The 16,998-nt window shown below is 36.8% G+C and overlaps 1 protein-coding gene across 2 annotated transcripts; it reads left to right on the top strand.

The window, feature by feature from the left end:
* The first annotated feature begins 2,018 nt into the window (after nt 1-2,018).
* Nucleotides 2,019-15,856, top strand: LOC107272222 (serine proteinase stubble). 2 transcript variants are annotated; one of them, XM_015749154.2, is made up of 10 exons: nt 2,019-2,194; nt 4,813-4,918; nt 9,828-11,489; nt 11,994-12,137; nt 12,310-12,465; nt 13,278-13,354; nt 13,646-13,746; nt 13,870-14,141; nt 14,382-14,536; nt 14,621-15,856. In XM_015749154.2, exons 2-10 carry the CDS (start codon nt 4,813-4,815, stop codon nt 14,783-14,785), a joined length of 2,838 nt encoding a protein of 945 aa, XP_015604640.1. In that variant the 5' UTR covers nt 2,019-2,194; the 3' UTR covers nt 14,786-15,856. The 2 variants fall into 2 exon arrangements, with proteins under 2 accessions (XP_015604640.1, XP_015604639.1); XM_015749153.2 differs by having other exon boundaries at nt 2,019-2,609.
* Nucleotides 15,857-16,998: the final 1,142 nt, after the last annotated feature.

Raw genomic sequence — 16,998 nt, 5'->3', positions numbered from 1 at the left:
AATATTTTTTAATGGTATTAAACACCTATCCTGCTAATCCTTTGCTGGCAAGCGCATTAAGATAAGACAATCGCGTACGTTTAATATACGAGAATAATGGGAATCACATGTCCACATTTTTTTTTCAAGTGCATATATATATGTATAGGATAACTATTGATGTATGTACATATGTTATGTTACATCTAGAGAGTGACTCTTTGACTCATCTTTATGATACTCATCATAAAGATGAGCTCCTCTTATGTTATCAGGATTTAATTTATGAGTTTCTGAAAACAACCTAGTTTGCGGGAGCGCTTGCTTATTCGCGTCGTTATATGCACTTTTAATATCTCTTTGAAGATAATGAGAATTGACTTTTTTTTTATTATGTCACAAGCAGAATCAGGAAATGCAAATAGACTGATGATACAATCATACTTGCGGCAAAGGATTATAAGAGTTAAACTATTTATAATACAATTTTCTATAAATACGTTGTTGTCGTTGATGCGAACTTTATATGTTTAAAGGGTTTTATGATTTTTTTTTGTCTTCTACGACATTGGAATTTAATCGTGTACGTTCTGGTTGCTTTACTGGACAACATATGTGAAGCGTTATCATCTGTGTTGTCTGTTGTGTAGGCAGGCAGGCTCATTAAGTTTGTCCAGCACTTCAGACACGGGGTGAGTGCTGGTGGTGTGAGGCAACACTTTTTTAATTGAGAACTAATTGCTTGTGAAACAGGAAAGAATGGCTGTCCCTTGATAGATCTATAATTATGTATTCATATATTGATCTTATAGGTTATTATATGTAGATTCGTAAAAGGGGTATGAATATTTAACATTAATTTAGAATTATATTAAAGTTATGTAAATTAATATACGGAATTTTTATCGATACATGGACAATAATAAATGTATTGAGACAATAATAAATAGAATCAGCAATGACAATAATTCTGTTAAATCTTCGCAAATCTTCCTAGAATTCTCTCGTTGCTACTAAAGCTTATTGCTGTCCAAATACTAATCACCGCTTTGGTAACAGCAACAACACATTTTTCACGTGCGTGGGTAAGCTTGACTTTTAAGTGTTAAATAGAATCAAGAGGTATCTCTATGACTGATATTCCAAATTTGATTATTTATTAAATTCGGTCGCAAAAAAGGTCGCGAAAAATAAGCCAATTAAATGAATTTTACGTAAATTGCATCTTCCTGGTAGTGTATCTTCACTGAGCTCTTCTGATACAGAGAATGCATTGGGTATTGATATCCCTTATGCACCGTTTACCTGCAGTCGATACACTGCATTGCACACACTTTACATTAGATATCGGGTGAAATCGGCAACTGACCGAATATTATCTACTAAATGAAATTCGAATCGATAATACGGTTTCATGTATATTACATTAAATAATCGATTACTCAACACATCAGTATATCCGATCTATAAGTAAAAAGCGTAACTGATCCTATAATCAAAAGCAATATTAAAAAATCCAAAATCAGTTCAAGATGCCTTTCAAGAAGTTATCACGTCTTCCATAAAATTTCTCAAATTTTCTTGTAAATCCTGATAAATCATTAAAAACCAATTTAGTCACTGAAGCGAAACTAATACGAAAATAATATGTCTGTTCCAGGACACAATGAAACCCTCAAAAGTCAATGTATCAAGATTGCTTCATACGAAGCATCATCCCTTCCAATAGCGGTTATTCTTAGTGAATGAAATAAGGACGAAGCGGAGGCCGCAAAGTACCTTGATGTCTGGAAAGAAGTAAAGATACACTGGTGGAACAGCAGGTTCGACCTGTGGCGACAACGGCACGAGTTTCGAGCCGAAGAAGGGGAACCAAGAGAACGGTCATTGCCACCACCTCACCTCGAAGAACTCACTATACTACCAGCAGTTTGTTAAACTATGCGAACTCCTATACAATTCCCAGGTAGTCTATAGCCAGTTTAGCATCTTATACCTAGAGGGGTTTACGGGGATGCGATGCGACACGATGCGATAGGATTCGTGCATGCTGCTGGACTAGAATAGAGTGGAAAGGAGCGTACGGCGGTCGCGAGGACTGTACGCTACGACGGCTATCCAGAAGGTGGTGACTCTCCTCGACCTGATCCGCAGGAAGACGTCGTTAAGGATCGAGAAGTCAGTCGTACGAGAGTTACATTTGGTGGACGAACAAGTACGTTTTCCTGCGACAACAATTAAGATCTCTCGTTAATTATTTCATCGTAATTTTCATTACGATTTGAGCGCTTATACACATTTTCTTATAAATTCTTTAATTCGTTAAAGACACCAAAAGGATTAACGTTACCGAGTGCCAATAATTGAGAGTGGAAATAACGTGAATATAAAGAAAAAACGTGACGATACTTGAGGATTGAGGGAGATCAGTAATAATAATAATAATAATAGCAAGATTAAAATATTTTATTAATGAAATCGGTATAGATTCGCGAGTGTTTTATTCGTGTGTGAAGCACGAGAGACGTTGTTGCGTGATAGATGGAATGATGCAGTGCAGAGGAATCTGATTGATCTATATTAATTTATCATTGTCATCCTCGAAGGATCCAATCGACGAGAAGATCGAGGTAAGAATCTTCTCTTTTGAATAATTCTTTCTCAAGGTCAAGTGCCAAGGATCGTTCATCCTTTCTTTCATGGATTCTTCATTCTTTATAGCTCAGTTCTACGTACATTGAAGAACTAGAGTGGGATAGTCACTCGGATGCATTGCTGCTGTCGACATCCTTTAAATTTCCCGCTTTTCTCGTTGCCCTATTTACGAAGATATATTTTTCGTCGTACGTCAATATTACTTTAAATACCAACAGAACGTGCTTACGAATATCTGCCTACCTACCTACCTACATATCTTTTGGTGTACATTGCTCCTCTGGTTACTAAAGTAACCCGTATGTCGTTCGCGGATAGCGGTACATTTCTTCGTGTGGATTCGACTTTCACAAATCCATACGACATCATCAGTTCGTTACGTAGGAACGAACCTTTCTGGTCTTCGTAACACGTACTTAACGCACAGTACAGGAAGACGTTACTGGAATAACAAAAGAATTTTAGTTCTTCCTCGTGAAAATTCAATTGACTATGTATACTATACATGTATACTATACGTCTATGGTTATAATATCTAGGATATTCAAGTTCTCATATTAGCAATCTATAAGTAGGTAACTAAGAAAGTTTGATGTTATAAGTTATACAGAGTTAACCCGTTACGAAATTCTTGAACTATTAGTAACGATAAAACTTTGTTTCATAGGCAAGAATAGTCACTTTGATCCTGTTGCTTAATGAATAATCAATTAATTGTAATATTATTAATAAGACCATGTGTCATTCCTGGGTGGGTAACTGTGAGTACAGAAACTATTAGAATTATCATAAGACTTAGGGTGGTTTATTAATCTAATTAAACAATTACGTATTTCCACGAGTCGTATATTTCGCCGTACTCAAGGAAATATGGAATTAAAGTAATTTTATGAGCAAGGTTACGTTGATTTTCTTAGGTGAAATATCAGGAAGTCGTGCAGTACGTAAAAGAAACTTTTCCCTTGCTAAGAATTCTTTAAAATCATTAGCAAGAGTACTATTTTATTGTGAGGCGCAACAGTTTTTAACAATAATGATAATTGTTATTAAAGTACCTAGATTTTTAATTCTTAATTTTTCCATCAATTAATGTATCTTCTTAGCAGAGCTTCTATTACGATCCGCGCATTAAATTGTACAGGAGTGAAATACTTTAGAAATAGCAATGTTCAAATCGGTATATAACAAGAGAGCACTGTTTTTTCTTAGAAAATAACGCTATTGTTAAATTCAAAGCGTGAAGCAATGCCAAGCAATACTCCGTGACATTCTATGATCTTGGCGACTTGAATAGACTCGGAATTTCGTCTCCCGAATAACTGTAACTAACTTTTTCTATATCACTACTACATAGTTAACCAGGTACCTAGCTTTAACATTAGTAACGGATAGAGTTGTTTTAACATAGAGTAGAGAAAATGCAGAAAAGGAATAGAATTTTTGTATGAAACATTTTGTCTATCGATACAAGAATCTACGTGGCACAATAATAATATCAAGAAAAAGAAAACGGGAAAAAAACGTAAGCGGAAATAGCTAATTTACACGTATAACCCTGGGGATGAGGATTACCTGAAAGCAAGACACAAACAGCAACCGAGAGTCAGCATTCTCGTTCGTAGACATCCGGTGATTCGTGGTTGGTTCAATGTACGTACTTACTGGTAGATAGTATAACTGATCTTGGTAAATGATCCTCTTCCCGGGCCCAGTACCGGTCAGCGACCTCGGATCCGTCTCAGGCACAAATCGTGAAGTCGAACCTCTATGAAGAACTTCCTCAAAGACAAAAGCATCGATGTCATTTTCTGTCGCGTGGCTAGAGGCATTTGGTGAATATCACAGTGAGATGGAGAAAAATGGCTAGGAAAAGAAAGAGTGAGGGGAGTTAATGAAAAGAATGAGAATTCAGAAGGTGCGGTGCTCGGTACTTACTGTGTTAAGAGCTCGTAAGGTATATCATGTAATTATCATAATTCTCGATGAAGGGACAAGTTCGCCACCCTCGTGAGAATGTTCTCAATGGTATGGAGATAGAACGCTATAAGAGTCGTGAGACTCGACGTGGATCTTTTACTGTAATTAAGCTTCTATGCGAACTGTGACGTATTATTTCCAAGAAACTAGCAGCCAGGAACGATATCGTTTTCATCCTACTCTCTTTTTCACCTGTTCCAGATGAAGGTCGTAGAGAGACTCCTCGTGACTGCTGGAATACTATGCGGACTTTTGGAGTACAGGATTCTTGCTAATCCTATATACTCACCACAATTTCTACTGGGAGGTATATATATTTTTTATCTAAACTTTTTTAAGGTCAAGGCTAACGTGACTGTGTGATATTAGGTCAGTCAGTCCGGATGTAGGTAGTCGATACCAGGAATACATTATTCCATCTTGGATATGGCCTACGTGCTAATCGCATTATATTAGATATACTATAGTATGTAAGCGTGGAACGTGACTGACGTGAATTTCTTGAATCGAACGGGCAGCCGCACCCGCAAGCTTGCAAAACCACTACCGTTATGTTATGTCTCCCGAATTTTGACTTTAGCCATCTGGAAAATAGTGGTTTTATTAGTCAGCGAATTTAACCGACTGGCCTCTTTTGCTTCCATGATTCTTGGACTTTTCCTCATGTATCAGCTGAGTAACGGAGCTTTGTTCCCTCGCTCCTGGTACGCAAATACCTCTGCTAAGGATATACATATATGATCAACCGTGTGTGGATATATACGTATCACGTAACGACATTGACCCTACCTTGGATCGTCTCCCGAACGGAACGTGGGCGGACTGGTCAGTTTTCTATAGAAGTAGGTCATAGCCGGTCATTGATGCGACTCATTATTATCCTGTTTTTCCATATTAACTGTGTTGGATAAAATTCATGCGGACAGATTTATTTTTACTTTTTTTTGTGACTATCAGCTAAAGACTCATGATTTTACAGATTATATTCAATACGCTATTAGAATCAGTCACGAATGAAATTCTCACGTCACTACTTTCTTCTTTCTTCGTGACTCATGCGGCACTTCCGGCAACACACATTCTAGTGAGATCTATAGGCTTTACTATACATATTTGCTTTTTTTTTTATTTTGGCTGTGGTTACACTATGAGTTTGACCTACTGACTTAAAATTGGGTCACGCCTTTTGGTTTGCTTTATTCAAAAGCACTGGATTCATTAGACAATAAACAGATCACAATTTCCACATTATATTGCCTGAAATAGGTAGGTAGACTGATATAAAGACTATTATTTAAATTTAAACAAATTCAAAAATCTTAGCAGTATTGTGTTACAGATAGAACATGCTAAGTTGTAATGTAGGTTAGAATGAATTCTGTGAGGATTCAAAAGCAACTAGATGAAATACACGTAATTTTTATATTATTTGCTTTTTATTACAATCTTCGTTAGTGTTCAACTATATGGACTGCCATTCCTCGACAATCGTCCTTTTCCTCGCTGCTCATCGACACCCAAAATCCTCCTGAGATGTTTATACCCTCAAACATTTATCCTCGTACACATCATATGATTATATATGTGATTCAGTAACTATCCTATATATATATATATATATATATACAGCTGCGCCAAATTTTATTTACTACAGCAGGATAAATCAACGTGCAAGGCATTAGGCAGGTAGCTGTTCAGCATTAGATTCTGCCTTTATAATTGTATTGATTGCAGTGTTAGTTTATTTCGTCAAGACTTTCAAAGACGTGCAGGCAGAGTTGTGCTTCCATCGTTGAATAAGTAAGTGAGTAGAGCCCTTGTGGACATAGAGATCGAGGGTGAGTCGATAATAGTTTGAGGAAGAGAATTCCAGAGTGTAGCAGTCAGAATGGAAAATACTGCTTGTTCTACGTTTGTTGAAGCCAGAGGTGTAAGGTGCCTGTTGTTGCATGATCTGATTGACCTGGTGTCTTTACGAGACTAAAAACAGTGAGAAGGTCTCTCAGATACTTGGGTCGTCCATGGATAGCGTCCTTGAAGGTAACGAGTAAAATAAACTAATTACGTCGATCAGCTAATTTGAGCCCAAACTTCAGCGGGCTGGAATTACATCTTCTTCCCTAGGGGCTGCATATGCATCGGTTGCATCGATTAATGCAATCGATAAGATACATATGCAACTTATGCATCGATTGATTAGACTCTGAAGCTACAAGTTTCGTGTAGAACCGATGTCGAAGGTGACAACTAGGAGGCAGTAGTCTATCTGCGAAATTCATGAGATATTGTGCTAGATATTTCCGAGTGATGAAGTCGATCTATTGTCGGAAGTAGATTAGTTGATATGAAGTGGAATTTACTTTGGAGCAGACATAATCTATGTGAGTTTCGAATCGAGAATTGTATCAAATTTGTGAGCATTAGCGAATATAGGTATTTTAACGATTCCATCCCCAAGGCAGGAGAGTCGATTCGGGTTCAGGGCATTTATGTATCATTTGGGGCCTAAGATAATTACTTGAACCTTCTGCAGTTTCAGCAAGCAGAAGTTATCTTTTCTTCAAAAACTAATACGATATACATCCTCATTGATAGCGTTTACAGATTTGTCTAGACTACTCATTGAAGGGTAATAACGTATATTTCTAAGTCGTCTGCGTAAAGTTGGCGCTTAGTGTTTTTAATATGGAGCCCGATATTATTTATAAAAGTAAAGAATAAGAGGGATGAGAGGGGGGAAGCGAGCCATATTTTTCATTTTAGTCTACTACAGGTGTTTGCCTTGTAAAGGCTGCAAATGTCGAGAAAAGACATTGACCGTGGATAGAACGTTACCTTGCGGTAAAGATTACATCAGAGAACTGTAAAAGCGTGAGAGAATACGTAATATAACCTTCTTTGGAAATCATTCCAGAAAGTGTCATTGTCCAAGGATCAATAATACAAAAATTGCTAACAAATTAGAAAAAGTAGATACAAAAGGTCATTCCAAAGAAAAAATATTCACATTTTCAAAGTACCCATATAAATACCTATTTGCTCTGAAAAAATTATGCTTTTTAATCCCTTAATTATCATCAATAATTATAATCGATTATCTTTATAAATATATCCTACTATATACGTATATTACTTGTATGCAATCTCAGTAAGATCAGAAAGATTTTTCTCTTTTCTAAAAATGATTCAAACAGATTTTCGACACTTAAAGTTATTCAAAGGAACATTTACAGGGGTCTGCGTATGTACAGTGCAGGTACCTGCCGCAACTTGGGTCAGGTATATAAATCGTCATGGTGCCTGACGTTATGGAATGTGCCCTTTTTTATCCTTCAGGGTAAAAGAGCGAAAAGAATGAAAGGAATGAAACAACCATAGGCCTGACTGGTATTATAAAACGCCTAAGAAGAAGTCAAGCTCTTACATTAGGCTATGACTGTGACCCACTTTAAAGTCAGCCAACTATAGTTGGCCTATAGGCTCATACATTGAGACATAACGGTACCGCGATGCTTCGGCTTGACTGACATCGATTCGCTCTTCGGCAATGCGGAGATACGGAGCATTTCATATGAATGGCCCTAAACAAATAAAATATAGAATATGTAATATATACAGAAAAAAAATCATATAGGAAGGATGGTGACATCTTAGAGTGTTCTTACTGATTATGTATGTATTTCCATTTTCGATTTCATCCTAACGTTTTCTCAATAAGTTATACACAGTTCGCTTAATATACTGCTGAATACATGCGTGTGTGTGTAAGAAAGAGAGAAAATATTTGACATATTTTTTATAATATGCAATCGATCTACAGTAATATAATATACCATATATCTTACATTATCCAACATAAAAAAGTTACTATGTATTAATTGGGATTAGAATTGTAGTATTGTCACTGTGATAATGGATTTTTAGTAATGAGGCATTATTATTATTCTTTATAAATTTTAAGTAATCGCTCCAATGGTTTTAAAATTTATCTCTCAGTACGATAAGTCTAATCTTAAAATACCGTAAATCAATAATTTGTAAAAAGCGTAATGCGTATTATAGAACTTTCATCTGAAGCAGTAAAAATGCGGGATTTTCAGGAGTTTTTATACGAAAAGGATTTGCCCAATCACTTTCGAATTTTAGAGTAGTTTGTGCTAAACTTCTAAGATTTTACATGAATTTTTTCGCACTACCTAAATTCAGATTTTCTGAATTATCAGTCGCTGCGTATCTCGTGTTGGACAATGATATTGTTGGTGCGCTGGCGTTATAACTTCACTTGTGGTGCTGTGAAACAAAAAACGGACGCTTTTATTGCTCAGGAACGTCGCTATTATGGGAATCGGAATCTAAGCAATTGGTTGAAGAAATAGCAGCTTTTAGTTGAAAAAAACTATCAGATTTCGCATCGAGATTTGTAGCAAATTTTTGTTATTGAAAAAACTTACTTGAGATAAGTCAAACATCCCGGTCTCCGTAATAGAAGCACATGTACTTTATATACGTGCAATAATTAGAGTCGATCGAATCATTCATTTTTGAGGTACCTGGCCAACGTGGTTCAAAAATGCTGTTTCGAGTAAAACGCGTTTAATGTTTGACATTTAGTCTACGAAATGATTAAGAATACTTAGAGCTGTCAAAGACTAATTTGCTATTCTTTGCGCATAAAGGATTCCTTCCTCTTATTCGAGACACTGAAAGTATCTATAGATAGCAGGAATTCCAACCGCTACTCCACTTTTGTTATCCGTGATAATCTAAGCGGTGACAGTTGGTGCGCATGGTCTGATTTCAACTGGTGGTGTAAAACCGTAAACTACTTGCAATTTCCTTATTTTTCGAATTTCAACCTAAAAATGTAAATACACGTTTTCAAGTGTTTATATTTTAACAAAATATAATAAAAAAATCGATTTTCTTATGCGTCAAACGAGAATTCCTCCTTAATAAGCGATTAAAAGAACGGGGCGGAATGTGAACTGCGCGGAAATGCACAGTTAGGTCCGTTCGCTGTGCTGTTGCTTGATAACATAATAAGAGAAAAAGATGAGAATCTCCTCTGGTTATCCTTCTTCTTGACTTCATGAATTCTCAAGAAAATGCAGTGTTCTTAACATTCCCGCTAGTCTGTATATACTTATCTAACATTCTTTGATGTTTATTAATATCATTATAAAAATCTGTATATTCTTTCTGTTTTATTTTTCCAGGAATAGGAAGGAACATCAGGCACTTGCCGTGTGTATCGCGTAGGACCGGTGAGACAGGTGTATGTATGTTTGCCTTCACTTGTGTCAAGGCAAATGGCACACACTTGGGTACATGCATCGACCGTTTCTACTTTGGAAGCTGCTGTAAGATTAATGATGAGCTTGACCTATATCCTCAAGATAATACTATCGAAGAGGGCCCCAGTAGGCCCCATGTCACAAATCTAACTTCCATCGAGAGCAATAATATACCTGGATACTTCCCTAAGCCTAGGCCTAAACCAGAAAAGAAGCCAGTCCTCATTTCTAGCACAGACAGTGTATTGAGTAGCTCTGCTAATCAACCAGGAACTACTCAGAACCCACAGAAGGTGGTTACAAACAGGCCCAATGTTCCTGATCCCACTACAGAAACTGTGGGCCTGTCCACGTTTCAAACTGTACAGAATGTATCTCCAGATAGACCCTCAGTGAGACCTACATCCATACCGTCAGCAAAGCCTACAACAAGACCTAGTGTTAGACCTACTACTGGAACTCAACAAACTCTGACTACGTCAGGTCGACCACAAAGGCCTGTTTTCACGACCAACCACACCACTGGTAGACCAACCAGACCCAGACCTCCCATTTCTCAAAAACCTATTAATGATCAGCATGTGACCAAGATTCCTTCTCTGGTTTCTACGAACAATGTCAAACCCACGACGTACAAGCCCGTCCAAGTGACAACGAGTAGACCTTCTGCATCTACTACACAGAAAACTACTCCTGGAACGAGATTCCCACCCAGGAATTCGACTACTAGTAGACCTAATCTAGCTACTACTAAGAGACCAGATCAAACTACTCATAAGAAACCACCTGTTGTTACTACAAGAAGACCAATTCCCACGAGGAGGACGACTACTACAATAAGGCCCTTGACCACTGGGTTCATTAGACCTAATTATACTACTGCGCCCCCTATATCTTCAACGTCGAAGGTGGTGCAGGGTAGTGAAACTCCTGCAACAAGTACTGAAAGTAATTTGTCTACTGTTGGGCCAAAGCCACCAGCTGCTACTGAGGAGGATATTCCGTTCGGTGGTTATAAACCTACAAAGAAACCGACACTTCCTGTACGTAATAATACTACTACTAGTTCGACCAAGTCTACTACTACAGTCAGATCTATTATCACTACGATAAAGCCTCAGACGATAAGACCCAAACCATCCGCTAAGCCTACGAAGGCGCCTACGACTACGAGGATTACACCAAGACCTGTGACTTCCACTACGGAGCGAGCTAAACCTGTTCTTTCTAGCAGTAAGCCTACGGCATCATCAACTAAACCAAGACCATCAGAAAAACCAGGAAAACCAACAAAACCATCTATCAAACCTCCAGTTTACACTGTGGGTACGACTTCGACAATGTCTTCTCCCACTTCTGCATTATTGTCGTCCTCATCTGCGTCAGTTACATTCTCACCTTTAAATGCATCGACTCTCACTAATGAAATACTTCCTGGCAAAGAACCGGAAGCTAACAAAGTCGATACTGCTAATGATATTCTACAGACGACCCATTCACCAGGTCTTGTTACATGGACTTCAAATTCTGACGAGACAGCTACCAAAGTACCAAACATTTCATCCTCAACTTCAAGTTCAGACGGTAAGTTGTGCCATGAATATTAGGAAAATTAAGTTTTTACCATAGTCAAAATTTTAATTATTCTCCTGAGTGACAAAATATCGTCATTAATGAGAGTGAGACCAAAGAGACCTAGGTTAACCCATTATTTCAATATCTGCCACGTATAAGATAATAATTAATTGAAAATTAATCTGTATATAAATCTTTTACAAATATTATCTTAATACTTGATCCGACTAATTTATCAGAGATTACGCTTCTTTTGAGTTCCTGTAGAGGTTGACAGAAAAGATACCAAACAGCAATAACTGTTTTCTCACCGACGATATTCATCTTCTTCTCGCCTCATATATAATCATCGTTTTCCAAATCTTTTTCCAAGCCATCATCTTGAAAATCGAATAAGTCAGATTTCTCCATTAATGATCTCAACCTGTTTTATGCCGGTTTATCAGTTTTGCTATTCTATTTGACTTCATCTACGCTCACCCAGTTCCACTTAACGAATTACGGTATTTCCAGAAGCAGCAGAGACGGAATGGACACCGATAACTACACCAGATGGTTGGATAATGATTCAGTCTCCATCTCCTGGAAAACCAAATGAAGATGATAAATTGACAATAATACCAGTAACGAAACCACCAAAAAAGCCAGTAACAACGAGTAAGAAACTTTGTTCCATATACAAAACTCGTACATTATATGTAATATAGAAATACTATTGCATAGATAGAATTTAATCTACTTAGCATAGACGCAAGTTGCTTTTACCAAGTACAGTTTTAATGGTGCACTTTAACTACCTTATAAATTCAAGTTTAACTTGAATCTGCAGTTAAGCCGACGACGACGACGACGGAAAGCGCTACAACAGAGCGGATTACAACAAGACCGACTATTCCTGCTATGCTGTCTCCTATCGCAACAGTTACCATGTCTACGGATCTTCCAGTACCCATGGAAACTCTCAATATGTCCGACTACAAGCAAGGTAACAACCCCTTGAATAACCACAATGTTATTCGCCACGCTTTCCATAGAATTTGTCTCACAGGGTAAAAGAGGAATACGTTTACCGTTGATAAAGCAGGAATCTACGTGGCATACAATTCTACTGGAATCTGTAGAGTAAATATCCTAGCATTTTTGATTGGTAGAATTTTCTTGCACCGAGTATAAGACATAGCCCCATGCGAATACAACTTTGCACTAAATCGCATTTGATAACCATAGACAAATTTGCCAATCAAAAACACAAATAATTCATATATGTTGCCTCCTTTCAGTTTTTGCGAACACATAAATATACGCATCCTATAAATACATAATTAATCAAAGGCAGTCAATCATAGTTAACTGCATCGTTAAAGAAATACGTTCATATTAATTGTATTTTTCACGACAATTGATAACCCTATATGTATAATATTTTTCTATTGATTTTAATAAGTAATTGTCATCACTCGTAACGTATCAGCGATTTCTTTTATCAACAAAAGTTTAACCGATGATATCATCACTGTTAATATCTCAATAGACTACTCAAGACTGTAATAATTGTCTTTTTTCAGTCAACAGACACATATGCAATTGATAAAACACTGAGTAAAATTAATTAACGATTTGGTATGTATTAAGATAAAAAAAAGTCATGCGCTATTCTACCGGTTCATCCGGTCTAGCCAATCGAATGAGTTTAACTTATCTGTATATATCTATATACATAGTGTTAGACCAACATGGCGGCACTAGCGAATCTGAATATCGTAAAGAGTATAAATTCGACGATTTTTATCCTTGCAGTTTGTGGAAGACGATTATTTCCGGAATCGAGGATCGTCGGTGGGGAAAGAAGCTCATTTGGAAAATGGCCCTGGCAGGTAGATATAAAAATGACGATCACCATCGATTTAAATAGCTATTGTCTGCTAACTTTTACAATATATTACATAAAACAGTTTCTTATCGCTAGACGCTGTGATAGTCAACACAGTTATTATTATTTCTTAATCCAATCGATACACTTGAATTAGAATTGATCACAATTTTATTAAACTATCATAGTTGATTATAGTTGTGATAATTTTGTGACTAATAATCGCATCTTGTTAATTTGACATATTCATAATTCTCAATAGTATACGAAAGTAATGCCTGTATTGCATTTTTAGATATCTTTAAGACAATGGCGAACGTCTACCTATCTGCACAAATGTGGTGCTGCTCTTCTTAATCAAAATTGGGCAATCACAGCTGCCCACTGTGTTGAAAAGTAAGTTTATATAAATTTTTGGTTGTATTCATTCCAACCAATTTTTTTTAAACTACTTTTTTTTATGTCCTACGTGCACAGTTTTTACACTCATAAAATAATACAAAATTATTAATATTACAGTGTACCACCAAGTGATCTTCTATTGAGAATTGGCGAGCACGACCTCGCAAATGAGGACGAACCATATGGTTATCAAGAAAGAAGAGTTCAAATAGTTGCTAGTCATCCGCAATTTGACGCGCGAACATTTGAATACGATTTAGCCCTTTTACGATTCTACGAACCACTTGAGCCATTCCAACCAAACGCACTTCCTATATGTTTACCTGATGATGATGATAATTACGTAGGACTGACAGCTTACGTCACTGGATGGGGAAGATTATACGAAGGTGATTAATATTACTATATTGTATATAAGAATGATAAAGCTTTATCATTTAGCACTATGTATCACAAGGATTATTGGTTTAGAGCATTATCGGTTGGACAAATTTTTCATAGAGGCATCAAACATGATTTGGTGTAGAGATGCACTCGCACGTAGCTACACTTTATATTCAGTCCATGAAAATTTATCCAATCGAAATGGCACTCAAAGATTAGCTCAACCTTATTTTCATTAATTTCAGATGGCCCACTGCCGTCGGTGATGCAGGAAGTTTCTGTACCCGTCATTAATAATACCGTATGCGAGGCCATGTACAGGAATGCAGGGTACATCGAGCATATACCTAATATTTTCATTTGTGCTGGATGGAGAAAAGGTGGTTTCGATTCGTGCGAGGTAAACTCATAATTTTCTACATGCGTGGTAACATTAAAAAGAAAAAAAAAACAATTTTATTATTCATGTTCTTTCTTGTTTTAGGGAGACAGTGGTGGTCCTATGGTTATCCAAAGACCAAGAGATAAACGATGGATACTTGCAGGTGTTATCAGTTGGGGTATCGGCTGTGCCGAACCCAACCAACCAGGCGTTTATACACGAATTTCCGAATTTCGAGAGTGGATTAACCAAATTTTACAATTTTAATATTTAACAACGATTTCGAGGTTAATCCAATCTGTCCGGCTGTCACGCTTTACGGAGACTCGTAAAATTAATGCTGACAGAATAATCGAGTCGTAGCAAGTCTCGTAACACGTCAAGTAAATGAATTACGCTTCCTTCCTGCGATCATGGAGTTAGCAGTTGAAATTCTCACGAATTATAATACTGCAATCATTAATAATCCTTGAGCAAGAATTAAACATAATTTATTCAAGGACCAATCGGTAATATCTCGTAGTAGGACTGACCGATTACATCGGTAAAGACAAAAGAAAAATCCTTATGAAAATTGGAAACCGGTGATAACGAGATGCTTTTTTTTTAAAATGCGTATGTAGATAGAAGCGCGTGATGAAAATCAATATCCATTAGAATGAATAGCGCCTTTAATATTTATACGTTTATTTATTCACGGACAATTGGCGAGGGCGTACTAGGCGCTATAGGACAAATGGCGGCGCATTGCATAATATAAGAATGACATTGCGATCAGTGCCATTACGGCCGAGTAGATCGAAAAGATTACAAACCACTCACATTGATCTCAACTCGATGCTCCATTGGTACGCCTGGTAATGGCTTTCTCAAAAGTTCAGTATAGAAAAGGAAAAAAGAAAAACAATCACTTCGTGGTTACGTGAAATTGGCATTGCCGATTCTCAAGCAAAGATGAACTGACGATATATACTGCGTATATAAGAAATCTCTAAAATTTCTATTTAAATTAATTTATATAAATATATATTTATATATATATAAATAGATAAGATGATAGACTTATAAAAATATATATATATGTGAAAGTGTGTCTGTAAGTATGAGTGTGTGTACGTATCATAAACTCAAAATACGTATTCGTAATTTATTTTCATTAAGATGGTACGAAATGGGATCTCGTGACGATATTTTTTTGTGTGTTCCACATTAAAATTCTTCAAGCCTGTAAATACCCACAGTCCCTATTTGTTATTTGGTTTGCTGTGAATTGTATTATCCCTTATTATAAAAAAAAGATCGCACCGATTAAAAAAAAAATTAAGTTTTTAATCTTTATATTTTTCCACTTGACAGATACTATCGAGGGGGAAATCTTTTGTCCTTCGATTTACGCGATCAGTACCGGAAGTGATTATCGCACTCTGTTAATATTTGTAGAAAATTTCTCGAGTGTCGAAGATTATTGGTCACTTGTAACTAAATTTTTCATTTTTCTTCCTTACTCTTCTACAAGTGCAGTAAGCATCTTTTATTTTTTTATCAATATTTACATAAGCTCAAAGCACTTCTAATATAAGCTATCAGTAAATGTTCTCTCCTCTCTAACTACTTGGAATAAAAGTAAAACATAAAAATATCCAGGCAGTGTAATTTCGTATATGATAATATTTAGCATGAACGTGTGTGCAATTAATTTGCCTAACTCATTTATTAGTCCTCGTAAGGTGGTAGGAAGAGGTTCTCTAGTAAAATGAGGCCACAGCGTTTTTACTTTTCTCATGAGAAAAATAAGGACAGAACGAAGCCGAGAGTAGTTGTAAAAAGAGTGGTGACTGTCCTAGAAAAGTCAGGACGTTTTTGCATTCTGATTAATAGTGCACAGATAACATCACCCGATTGTCATTCGAAGCACCGAAATATAGCACATTCCTATAAACTCTCACAGTGTACAAAACAGGCGCCGTTTACTCTACATGAAACAGTAAGCGTCTCAATTTTCCGTTGGAAATAAAACACAGCAATCGTGCTTGTTGACGTCGTCTATTATTTCCAGCCGAGGAGGCGTAGAGTCTACAGTGGATGAAAATAATGGAGAGAGAAACGGAAAAACTAGAGGATAAGGTGAAAAAGGAAACGTGAGGAGCAATCTAACCTTATAACCTTTTAACGAGTAATAACTCTTATCCAGACTCGATAGAACGTTGTTACACTCTGGAATAGATGTATACTGTGCGGATTCGTGTAAAGCTATATGTTACTATACGTATGCAGTAACAAGGGAAGCCATTCGCCAATAAGATGCAATTAGATGCAAACGTTCTTTTTCAGAAATTTACTATTTTTTCCACGCAATCCTAGATGTCGCAGGCGTGACAAGTCTATGGATGGATGTCACTGGACCGGGTTAAGTGGCTTTGGAGAAAGCCAACCTACCTCCGTCTTTTCCTTATGAAATCGCCGCACGTGCAAGCAGAGAA

The sequence above is a fragment of the Cephus cinctus genome, unplaced genomic scaffold (genome assembly GCF_000341935.2).
Source record: "Cephus cinctus unplaced genomic scaffold, Ccin1 Ccin1_scaffold1137, whole genome shotgun sequence".
Classification (NCBI taxonomy): domain Eukaryota; kingdom Metazoa; phylum Arthropoda; class Insecta; order Hymenoptera; family Cephidae; genus Cephus; species Cephus cinctus.
The sequence above is the reverse complement of the archived record's forward strand: the minus strand, read 5'-3'. Positions and strand labels throughout refer to the sequence as shown.

Coding starts and splice junctions, on each gene's coding strand:
- LOC107272222 (XM_015749154.2), top strand. CDS start 4,813: ATGAAGGTCGTAGAGAGACTCCTCGTGACTGCTGGAATACTATGCGGA. Junction 13,747..13,869: donor GCTGCCCACTGTGTTGAAAA/GTAAGTTTATAT, acceptor TTAATATTACAG/TGTACCACCAAGTGATCTTC. Junction 14,537..14,620: donor GTGGTTTCGATTCGTGCGAG/GTAAACTCATAA, acceptor TTCTTGTTTTAG/GGAGACAGTGGTGGTCCTAT.